Source organism: Panthera leo, chromosome B4 (assembly GCF_018350215.1).
Source record: "Panthera leo isolate Ple1 chromosome B4, P.leo_Ple1_pat1.1, whole genome shotgun sequence".
In the NCBI taxonomy this organism is placed as follows: domain Eukaryota; kingdom Metazoa; phylum Chordata; class Mammalia; order Carnivora; family Felidae; genus Panthera; species Panthera leo.
Window position 1 is genome coordinate 60,588,799 of NC_056685.1, and position 12,385 is coordinate 60,601,183.

The 12,385-nt window shown below is 40.1% G+C and overlaps 1 protein-coding gene across 9 annotated transcripts in view; it reads left to right on the top strand.

Annotated features, from left to right (window-relative positions):
• The window catches only part of PPFIBP1 (PPFIA binding protein 1), a 174,241-nt gene that overhangs the window by 145,893 nt on the left and 15,963 nt on the right, over positions 1-12,385 (top strand). For 6 of the 9 annotated variants that reach the window (XM_042946140.1, XM_042946141.1, XM_042946147.1 and 3 more), the window contains 6 exons: positions 4,587-4,699; positions 5,304-5,360; positions 7,736-7,796; positions 8,169-8,198; positions 11,414-11,585; positions 12,071-12,103. In XM_042946140.1, the coding sequence (XP_042802074.1) occupies positions 4,587-4,699; positions 5,304-5,360; positions 7,736-7,796; positions 8,169-8,198; positions 11,414-11,585; positions 12,071-12,103 (466 nt within the window). The remainder of the gene's footprint in view (positions 1-4,586; positions 4,700-5,303; positions 5,361-7,735; positions 7,797-8,168; positions 8,199-11,413; positions 11,586-12,070; positions 12,104-12,385) is intronic. The other 3 variants (XM_042946145.1, XM_042946146.1, XM_042946144.1) reach the window with 2 other exon arrangements.

Consider the following 12,385-nt stretch of genomic DNA (forward strand, 5'->3'; position numbering starts at 1 on the left):
TGCCCATTTGTATGTCTTTATGGGTGGGGCTCCTTTTGGCTGGGACATCAGCTGAGGCCCTGCTTGGACATGTGACTGCTTGGCTTTCTCATAGCATAGCGTTTAGGTCCTAAGGATGAGCATCCCAAGAGAACCGGGCAAATTTCTGTCACTTTTTATGATAGAACTCTGAAGTCATGTAGCAGCTCTTCTCCTGTAGTCACAGGTCCACACACATTCACAGAGGGGAAGCATAGACCCTACCTCTTGACGGACAAGTAACGACAGCACATTATAAGAAGAACACGTGGGGCGGCATATACTGGTGCAACCACATCTGAATAGTATAGTCCGCCTCTCCACTCTCCGACTGTGATAATTTACACCCCTCTCCCATGCAAAATACACTCACCCTCTCTTCAGAGACCTCTTGGTCTCGTTCCAGTTAGGCATCAACATCCAGAATCTCATCATCCACACGAGGTCAAGATGTAGGTGAAGCTCCTCCCATCTTCTTGGGCACAACTTCTCGAGGAGCACTTCATTCCATTTAAAGAACCAGGAACTTAAAGGTCAAGCTATGTGTCCCCTCTACACTTGTCGTACTGTGGTGGGATAGGCATAACAACTGCTAGGCATTCCCATTTAAAAAAGAGGGAAAGTGGAAGGCACACAGGTGTCATTAGTCCATAGCAATTCCAAAATTGAGCCAGGCCTACATTGCCAGCTCTTTGACAGAGCCCAGTCCCCTGGGCTCTTGGTTATTCCTTCTGAGGCATCTTTCCATTTCCATAAGAAGGAACTTGTAGGGGCGCCTGAGTGGCTCAGTTGGTTGAGCATCCGACTTCGGCTCAGGTCATGATCTCGCGGTCAATGAGTTCGCGCCCCGTGTCCGGCTCTGTGCTGACAGCTCAGAGCCTGGAGCCTGTTTCAGATTCTGTGTCTCCCTCTCTCTCTGACCCTCCCCCATTCATACTCTGTCTCTCTCTCTCTGTCTCAAAAGTAAATAAACGTTAAAAAAAAAAAAAAAAGAAGAAGGAACTTCTAATTGCAGATGAGTCGTTTTCTGTCAAAGTGTCTGTACGGGTCCAAGGCCTTCTACCTTCTGTCCCTCCCTGTCCGTCTAATTTGGTGTAATAGCTTATTTACTTGGAACTTCTTAAGAATTAATTTATAATCCAGTCCATCAGGTAAAGCATATCCACAAATATCTTCACAATAAGGCTTCTTCTACCTAAAGTTTTCTGTAAGGCTGCTTGGAATATCCCTTTACTTTGAGAGGTTTTGCTCTTTTGAAGGGTTCACTGAGATAGCACCTCCTTAAGTCTTCCTGAGGTCTTAACAAAGGCACACCCATGGCTTTATCTTAAGACTGTTTTCCTGACAGCACCTCAATCTTTGCCCTGAAACTGTTTCTTAATTTTTAAAATATTTATTTATTTATTTTTGAGAGGGAGGGAGGGGCAGAGAGAGAGAGAGAGAGAGAGAGAGAGAGAATCCCAAGCAGGCTCCATGCTGTCAGCACAGAGCCTGACATAGGGGTTGAACTCATGAACTGTGAAATCATGACCTGAGCCGAAATCAAGAGTCAGATGCTTAACCAACTGTGCCATCCAGGCTCCCCGAAAGTATTTCTGAATTTTAGTGTAATGTGCTGTCTAGAGAAACTAAGAATAAGAAGGGTTTTTTTGTTTGTCTTTTTTTTTTTTTTTTTAACAAAACAATTTTGGCTCCCTTATGTTTAACATTTCTTTCTTTGGTCATCTTTTCTTTTAACATTTTGCTCTATGTGGTGACAAGAAACTGAGTGGCATCTTTATTTTTCCTATCTGTTCCTGATAATTACATGGTGAGAAAAGGAAATTTGAATTGAATGCAAAAGAATTCAAGGAGGAAACAATTAACATTTCTCTCTTAAATGTAAGACAGGGCTAAAGGATGTCATTAATAAGAAATTAGTGGGTAAGAGAAATTGGAGGGAGGTGGTCAAAAGGTACAAACTTCCAGTTATGAGACAAATGAGTGCTGGGAGTGTAATGTACAACATGATGCTTATAGTTAACATTGCTATCTGGTATATTTGAATATTGCTAAGAGAATAGATCCAAAAAGTTCTCATCGTAAGGAAAAAAAAATGTTTTTCCTTCTTCTTTTTCTTTCTTCTTTCTTCCTTCTATTCCTGTCCCTTCCCATCCCTTCCCTTCGTAACTAGACAAGGTGATGGGTGTTAACTAGGCTTCCTGTGGTGATCATTTCACAGTAATCTGTAAGTCATTATACTGTATACCTTAAATTTATATACTGCTGCATGTCAGTGATATCTCCATAAAATTGGAAGAGAGAAACAGAGTTAGTTAAGGAATAAGAAATATTTTAGAGGGAAAAAAATTCCCTACTTGCTAAATACATATTTATATTGAAGGGAAAACTAATATTTGACAGCCACTGAGTATGCTGCATGTATACAGAAAGATAGCTATTCCATGTAAGATATGCCTAGATAATCTCATATCCTTAACAAAAAGCCTTTGCTATGTGAATTCTACTTTAATGAGACTTTTAGTTTAGAAACAATGATTTGATGATGATTGAGCATGTTCAGCGACTTGGTTAAAGGAAAGCTGGGAGGGAGATTTTGAGGTTGTAGTTAAAGCCCTAAAGTTTGAAATGAAATCAAGAAAATGGGTCGCTTGGTTAGTGGAACCATCCCTCCCACCCACATCCCCATGATTAGGCACCCAAGGAGCTACTGTGAACTTCGTACCACAGGGGTAATGGCTCAATAAGTGGCCCGGAACTAATCATAAAGATTCAAACTTAAAAAAAAAAAAAAAAAAGATAGTGAAATAATTTCCTATTTTACAATAAATATGACTTGCTGTTAACAAAATTCAACCGAATGGATTTTAAAGTTCTTACTGGCTCTATTCATCAATTTATGAATCGAGCAACATCCACCTTAGCAGGTGGAACGGAACTCTAAGGATCTGTACAAAATGAAAGGCTTTTTTAGGCAGAAGGAAGGAGGAACAGGGGGTCATGCTAGGCATTTGCTGGTTGGTTCGAGTAGGGTTACTTTCCTTATGTGCAGCGAAGGGGAGTCTTGGAGCAGGGTCAGGTAACTTGTGTAGAGAAGGCAAGCGCTAATTGGTTGACCTAAGCCTGCCTTTTCTGGGCACCGAGCCTTCTCTGCACCAAGCATAGAAATTGAGCTAAGTTTGGGTTTGCTGACATGGAGCTTAATACAGGCCACTCCCTTTGGGCCCAATCGGGTTATTTTAACAGACTTCACATGTTATAACCGTTTATAATGTCAAGGGAGGAGACCACCACTCAGTAACTGAAACAAAAATCCACAAAGCTAAATTTATTGCCTATTTATTTAACAAAGGGAACTTTGTTGGTCAAAGACAATCTCTACAGCTGATCGTATGTGGGGTTTCGGGGGATGCTTGGAGCTCGGGGACTGGTGGCCTTGCAGAGGCTGGAGTGAGTTGACATCAGCTGTGAATGTGTGGTTACAAAGGTGAGACTGTTGACTGATTGGCCTCTAGACGTGTGTTCACTGGTGTGAATCCCTACCTGCCTGGTTGACTTCAGAAGTGAAGCGCTGTCACTAATTGGTTGACTGGCAAAGTGAATTCACTGAGGTGAATTTTGTTTATTTTTCTTTACCAGAGTTGTTTTTAAGTGTTTGGTTTATTAGTTTATGACGTGCTCACAACCTAAGTACTCTACAGTTGTCAGAAACTATTTAAAGCCAGAGTATAAAATTTCTTTCGTAGATTCCATCCCTAGGATACATAAGGCATTTGTTGGGGAAAATGTGCCATGCATTTTTGTTGTGGCTCTAATATTGTTATTAAGCAAAGCATTTTAATTGTATCCACAAATTAACCAGTTTGAACAACATTCTGTGTTAGACTGGTGGTAGAAATTAAAGTGAAAACAGGGGTGCCTGAGTGACTCAAGCAGTTGAGCGTCTGACTCTTGATTTTGGCTCAGGTCACGATCCCAGGGTCGTGGGATGGAGCCCCTTGTCAGGCTCCAGGTACTGAGCATGGAGCCTGCTTAAGGTTCTCTCTCTCCCTCTGCCCTCTCCCCCAACCTCTCTAAAATTAAAAGAGAGAGAGAGAGAGAGAGAGAGAGAGAGAGAACAGAGGTGTGTTTACAAAGCGCTTTACCCAAATCTCATCTTAAATCATGACAACCCTGTACAGTAGACATTGCCATTCTCATTTTGCAGGGGAGAAAACTGACACCTAGTTAAGTGACTTACCTAAGGTCACTTAGGCAAGTGTGCCAGAGCCAAGATTTTAACTGGGACTTCAAGTTGTCAGGATCGGCTATTAACTTACTTGATGGTATTTATTATGTTTTATTCAGAACCAAGTTCACGGATGACCTTCCTCCAGAAGGTTTTCTCTGACGAACACTTATTGATGTTTATATACTGAGACTGTTTTATAAATATAAGAATACGTGCTGAACCCAGGTGTATGAAATTTTATCGATAGACCGTGTAATTGTCTTACTTCTTTTTTTTTTTTGTGACTTATGTTTTGTTTGATGGATTGATTTTTGGCCTTTTTGTAATTACATTACAGTTCCACACCGGTATCTTGCAAGTTTCGGTCCCTTCATTATTGCCAGCATCTAAGGGCTTGGAAATTTCCGAAAAAGCAAAATTGCCTCAACCAGAGACTTCGTTTGAAGAGAAGTATGTCATTTATGTTCTGACATTGCAATATAAATGTTCAACAGAGTAGGTCAAGCAAAGACAAGGATGCGCTGCATTCATTTACAAACATAATTTTTCACAGGGGCAATAAACAGGAAGGCATGGGCCAAGGGACTTGAAATCAGTTCTGTATTATTGAAATAAAAGGTGTGGAAGCAAGGAGTCACAAGAGAGGAGTCAGGGGAGGTATGGTGGTCAGGTTAGAGAGGGATTTTAGGGCCTTTGGGCTTTATGTCTAGGCCATAGGTGGCCGTCAACAAGTGTTGCCAGGTCCATAGTGACAGTCATGTGCCTGAGGCTGCCTGTAGGATGGCTGGGAAGGATTCAGGACAGGGATACCCTAGTTTCTCCATCAGCAAGTAGAATTTTGAGGGAGCATATTCTCAATTACTTAGTCTTACAATTAGACCAAATAAAAGAAAATATAATGGAGTATTTGTAAAGAGAGTGAAATATATTCCCTCGCACAGTTTTTTGTTTTTGACAATTGTGTTCACTTAGAATATGTATGCTCTTTTACTCTTACAGTGGCTAAATTCTTTTTTTTTTCTTTTTTTTTTTTTTTTTTTTTTTTACATTTTAGTGATGGAAAAATAATCCTTGGTGCTGCTGTTGAAACCCAGCCTTCTGATAGTTTTTCGTAAGTCATATTATTGAATGTAAAAAAATGTCACTTGAGACCTGGCAGAGAGGAAGCTTCTATTACACTAACAATAACCAAAATTAAAAGCAAATGACTCTGAGGCCTGAATACATTAATGCAGGTGTAGTGGTTGGATGAGGGTGCAGGTGAGGTTTGTAAGTTAACAAAGAAATACTTGCTCGTTGACCATTATCTCATGCCAGGTTTTTGCCCATCTTTAACCTTCCTTCATCAGCTTTCACGTGAAGTTCAGTGCTTTGAATTTGAGGTTTGCACTGACTTGCAGTTTGACTCTAGCAGAAAAGAGTCACAGAGGATGGTGTGATGGCTGGAAAGGCTACAATGGTTTTTCGCACTTTCAGTGTAGTAAACCAACCCAACATCTGTGTTTATCCAAGTAAAAGTCTGGATTAAATTAGGAAAATATATGTTCAGAGCAGTACTCAAAGATGAGATCTTTTCTTTTGTTTATTTTATTCTTTTGTTTATTTGGTAGTCAACACTTCTTTTTCTTTCTTTTTTTTTTTTTAATTTTCTTTTTAATTTTTTTTAATTTACATCCAAATTAGTTAGCATATAGTGCAACAATGATTTCAGGAGAAGATTCCTTAGTGCCCCTTACCCACTTAGCCCATCCCCCCTCTGACAGTGCCTCCTGTAACCCTCAGTTTGTCCTCCATATTTATGAGTCTCTTCTGTTTTGTCCCCCTCCCTGTTTTTATATTATTTTTGTTTCCCTTCCCTTATGTGAATCTGTTTTGTCTCTTAACATCCTCATATGAGTGAAGTCATATGATTTTTGTCTTTCTCTGACTAATTTCACTTAGCATAATACCCTCCAGTTCCATCCACGTAGCTGCAAATGGCAAGATTTCATTCTTTTTGATTGCCGAGTAATACTCCATTGTATATATATACCACATCTTCTTTATCCATTCATCCATTGATGGACATTTGGGCTCTTTCCATACTTTGGCTATTGTCAATAGTGCTGCTATAAACATTGGGGTGCATGTGTCCCTCAGAAACAGCACACCTGTATCCCGTGGATAAATGTCTAGTAGTGCAATTGCTGGATCATAGGGTAGTTCTATTTTTAGTTTTTTGAAGAACCTCCATACTGTTTTCCAGAGTGGCTGCACCAGCTTGCATTCCCATGGTAGTCAGCACTTCTAGCAACTTACTTACATGTAAATATATGAGAATTGCCTTTTAATTTTTTTTATGTTTATTTATTTTTGAGAGAGAGAGACAGAGTGCAAGTGGGGGAGGGGCAGAGAGAGAGGGAGACACAGAATTTGAAGCAGGATCCAGGCTCTGAGCTGTCAGCACAGAGCCTGATGCGGGGTTCAAACCCACGAACCGCAAAATCATGACCTGCGCTGAAGTCAGATGCTTAACCAACTGAGCCACCCAGGTGCTCCCAATTTTTTTTATTTTTTTTTTGTCTTTATTTTTGAGAGAGAGAGCACGAGCAGGGGAGGGCAGAGAGACAGAGAGGGAGACACAGAATCCGAAGCAGGCTCCAGGCTCTGAGCTGTCAGCACAAAGCCTGACGCAGGGCTTGAACCCATGAACCACAGGATCGTGACCTGAGCCGAAGTCGGATGCTTAACCGACTGAGCCATCCAGGTGCCCTGAGAATTGCCTTTTAAAAGGTTCTTTGTATGTTTATATTATTTTGCCTCTTAGAGGAAAGATGTTGCTTTTTTCTATCTCTTTTTTAAGCTGGTCACATATTCCTGCCTTCAAAATCTGAGCAAGACCAGCTCAATATAATTGAATGCTACTTATGTGAAAGTCTCTGGATGTTTACAGGGTCACTTTGCCTTTACTAGGATAGCAAATAAATTACTGTGGGCAGCAATGGGGATTTTTCTATTATGCCTTGATCATAACTATAAAATGAAGTGCTTTGTCAGATTCAGAAAATTGATTCCTTTGTGAACTGAATTGTAATGCTTTGGTCCTTTATTTTAATTACAAGGATTATATATAAATAGTATGTGAGTATTTTAAAAGTTTCTGGTGTAAATGTATACAGGCAAAGGATGTACCACTAGTCCATGGAAAACACTGTTTCACTTTCAAATATTGACATCACAGGGATAGTCCTACATGTTTTTCCAGCTATCCTACCATGTGCAGGACATTTAGAGTTATTGGCAGGACAGTTAACCACCTCGCTTTTAAAAGAACGAAATGTTATAATTTAGTTAAGCACATAAGTGACTGCCTGAATCCAGAGTTTCTTTTATTACCAGGATTCAACCCACACACAATTTTAGTTTCTTTCCAAGATATTCTACTTAGAAACAGTGGCACCAGAGGCACTTATTATCAATCCTTATTACTATTATTGTTATTTTTAGAACTTCGAGTCTGCAAAAGTCCAGCAGCCTGGGCAATCTGAAGAAAGAGTCATCAGATGGGGTTGGTTCTGTTTGTTTGTTGTTGTTGTTTTTTTTCTCTTGGTTACCCTGAGAAGAAAATCTTCAGGGTTCTTCATATTTTCCATTTTGCAGATAAAACTCTTTTAAGAAGAGCTTGTAGTTTCTCTAATGAAAAATTATTAGATATCACTGTTAATGGTGAATATTAAGAAATATGAATATGAAGGATTGAAAGTAGTATATAAAACAAAAAAATGAAGACTTTAATAAACCATTACTGAAAATAAATGAAACTGAAATTGTATAGCTTTGAAGTAGATGTAAATTTAATTTATGGAATTGTATGTGACACATTCTCAACATATAAGGGATTCCTGTAACAACCTTAAAATACTGTTGTTGTTTTGAACAGGATACAGAGTCTGTCCAGAAGCCTTCAGAGGTAATTTTTATGTCTAGATTATAATACAAATATGTTTGAGACTTCTAATACCTGTGATTGCTTAAATGCCTCCAAAAAACCAAAACTTAGAATCTCTAAAACATGTTAAATGAAAGAAGCCAGACACAAAAGATCACACATGAAATGATTCCACTTATGTGAAATATCCAGAATAGATAAACCCATAGAGACAGAACACAGATTGGTGGTTGCCAGAGATGGAGAGAGAGGAAGGAAAGCTGCTTAATGGGTAAGGGGTTTTATTGAGAATGATGGAAATGCTGTGGAACTAGGTGGGTAATGGTTACACAACACTGTGATTGTACTAAATGCCATCGAACTGTTCGATTCAGAGTAGTTACTTTTTATATTTCACCTCAACAAACTGTTGTAAAAAAACAAACCAAAAAACCCCAAACACTCAAATCAGGCTGTTGATGTTCTTAATGGTCATACTTTGACTTCCTTAGACCTCACAAAAAGTCCTTCTTAGATCACCAGTCTTAGACCAGCCATTCATTTACTATAGCCACTGTCTGTTTACAGCAAACATTTTGGTGGGGTTTTTTTTGTTGGTTTGGTTTTTGTTTTTTGTTTTTTAAAGACATTATCAACAGGGGCTCTGGTTCTTCTTTCCTCTGATTTTTAATCATCAACTTTGTAAAGGGTAGAGAGGCTACTTCCAAGTGCACTCTCTTGACTGTTGGCTCTTAATGCCTTGAGCCATACTGTAGGTATCATTGATGAGGCACAGACAGTCTCTACAGCTGTGATTACAGTCATTCTCTGTCCTTTTTGTCTTTCCAGTTCAATAAATTATTAAGTGATTTTGACATCAGTAATGACACAGATAACAGAATCACTGAACTGTAGCACCTACAAACTTGTAGTTACGATGAGCAGTAGATATGTAGAATAAAATCACCACCTTAAAGCCTGTGTCCCCTCTCCCCTTTCTCCACCTCTGCAATAAAAGAAACAGAGGGCAAGAGATTTTAGAGAAATGGAAACATGCAAACAAAAGCATCTTTGTTTGGATAATACTACAACAATATAATAGATCATATTTCTGTAACTGCAAATTCAAATAACCAGAAAGCTAAAAAATAAACAGTAATTTTTTTATTTAAAAATTTTTAAGTTTATTTATTTTGAAAGACAGCGTGAGTAGGGGAGGAAGGGAGGAGGGAGGGAGGGAGAGAGAGCGAGAGCGAGAGCGAGAGCGAGAGAGAGAGAGAGAGAGAGGAAGGGAGGGAGAGGGAGAGAGGGGATCCCAAGCAGGCTCCGCACTGTCAGCACAGAGCCAAATGTGGGGCTTAAACTCACAAAACCGTGAGATCATGATGTGAGCCAAAACTGAGAGTCAGATGCTTGACTGACTGAGCCACCCAGGTGCCCCAAAAATAAACAGTACTTAAAGTATAACTTAATAGTTAGATTATGGGGCGCTTAGGTGGCTCAGACAGTTAAGCGTCCGACTTTGGCTCAGGTCATGATCTCACAGTTTGTGAGTTTGAGCCCCGTGTCGGGCTCTGTTCTGTCAGCTCGGAGCCTGGAGCCTCCTTTGGATTCTGTGTCTCCTTCTCTCTATGCCCCTCCCCCACTCGTGTTCTGTCTCTATCTCTCAAAAATAAATGTGAAAAAAAAATTTTTTTTTTTTTTTAAATAGTTAAATTACTAAACAGGCTCAGTTGGTTAAGTATCTGACTCTTAGTTTCAGCTCAGGTCATGATCTCACAGTTCCTGGGATCAAGCCCCATGTCAGGCTCTGCACTGACAACATGGAACCTGCTTGAGATTCTCTCTCTGCCCCTCCCCCACTCACACTGTCTCTGTTTCTCTCTCTCTGCCTGCCCCATTCACATGAACTCTCTCTCAAAATAAATTAAAAAAATAATACAAGTATAACTTAATTACACTTCTTCATAAATACCTTGAAATATTGTGGACAGCCCAAGTGGCTTCTAAATCAAGGAAGAAAAATTTAATTATAGCAAGTTTAGTTTTGATGTTAAGTATATCTGCATAGTCTTTGAAAATTAGTCATCCGTGTTTGGTAACTTGCAGGCAAGATATGAATATATTCCAGAACACCACTTAAAAAAAATATTTAACAGTCACTGATGGTGTCTTCATTTTATTATTAATTCTTTGAGAAGAGGGGCACCTGGGTGGCTCAGTCGGTTGAGCGACCGACTTCAGCTCAGGTCATGATCTCACGGTTTGTGAGTTCGAGCCCCACATCAGGCTCTGCTGACAGCTCAGAGCCTGGAGCCTGTTTCAGATTCTGTGTCTCCCTCTCTCTCTGCCCCTCCCCCACTCATGCTCTGTCTCTCTCTCTCTCTCTCTCTCTCTCTCTCTCTGTCTCTCTCTCTCTCTCTCTCTCTCTCAGAAATAAATAAACATTAAAATTTTTTTTAATATTTAACAGTCACTGATTGTGTCTTCATTTTATTATTAATTCTTTGAGAATATTTAAAATAACTAGAGTAGAATCTCTTTATACTGCTGGTGTAGAAGTGGGGTTAATGCCTGCTTTGTAGAGTGATTATATTATATTGGGCTTCTACTGATGCAGTTATATTACAAAGACTGAACTGTGTTATAGCCAAATATGTGTCATAATTGTTAGAAAAATAAGAAACCTGGTGTTCTGGTTATGTAGTATCTTATTTCCATGTCCTTGAGGGGAATGAGGCAAATAAAAATTGAGAATTTTTTTTACAGTGTTGGCTTTTTTTTAAATTTTTTAAAATGTTTATTCATTTTTGAGAGAGAGGGGGAGAGAGCGTGCATGCGCGAGCAGGAAAGGGCAGAGAGAGAGGGAGACACAGAACTCGAAGCAGGCTCCAGGCTCCACGCGGTTAGCACAGAGGCTCGAACTCACGAATTGTGAGGTCATGATCTAAGCCAATGTCAGACACTCAACTGACTGAACCACTTAGGCGCCTCCAAATTTTAGGATTTCTATACCTTAAATATTTCAAGTCCTAAGCACGTGAGTGATGACCATGTTTTTGTTGCTGCCATAGCTGTTGTTTTCTTAAGTAGCTTTCAGCATTGACCTTTTAAACTTATAATATTTGTAATCAATCTGTTAGTTCCATCATTCTTCAAAATAAAGTCAAATATGTAACATATCAGGTGTTGCACCCGGCATGTGCTAATAATTATGCAAGTTAGTGGTGTGTTACATTTATTATTACTTCTCTCAGGATAAAACTCCAGCAGAAAGCAGCCCATTTGGAAGCCTCCCTCCAAAAGCTCCAGGACATGAGGCCTCCATGGATGACAACCCCTTTGGCACTCGAAAAGCCAGATCTTCCTTTGGGCGTGGCTTTTTTAAAATAAAAAGTAACAAGAGGACAGCAAGTGCCCCCAACTTGGGTATGTGTGGCCAAAATGCCTTTGCTTTAATTCTTTCAGAATGAGGAAAAGATCGATCTCTTCCCTTGTTCATCTATTTGTGTGTTTTTCTCTTTCTCAGAAATGAAGGTGAATGACTTGGGGGAAAAGTTAGGAAAAAAAAAAAAAGGCTTCCATGGGTTGAATTCAGTGGTAAAGATAGTTCTGGGTAGGCTGTCACCCTGCTCTCCTTGTTGGAGCATAAACGTAGAGGAAAGACCAAAAACCCTGATGCCCTCTGACTTCATTGTAAACAGCTTCTCATCTGTTTTGAAAGTGGGTAGATTAACCCCATATTGAAACTGCTAATGGAGTCTGCAACGTTGGAAGCACAGTGTGGTGCTTGCCTTTCCTCCCACTGTGTGTATTTTGTGAGTAGGAGTTTGATCCGTGTTTCATTTTGTCATTCTCCTGTGTTCTCTCCATTGGGCTGCGTGTGATTGTGTGCGTTGTTGGGATATCTGAAGATCGTAAACGAAGTGCCAGTGCACCCACCTTAGGTATCGTACCCCTGCATGCCAGCCTTTGCCAGTGCTGTCCTCCAAACTGAGCTAATCCTTGCCCTGGGCATCTGTGATCTCTAGAAAGCGAGCTGGCAGCAATCAGGAAATGTAGTCCTTTACTCCAGAGAGTTCCGTCCACCTCCTGCTGAAAATTGGGACTCTCTGTAGAGCCTATGCTTCCAAGCCTAAATGCTGTTTTAACCCATGCTAATGACACCTCGCGAGGGGCTCTGGGGGGACCTGGAAGTGCACACAGCACCCCTCGGAGTCCAGGGCAGG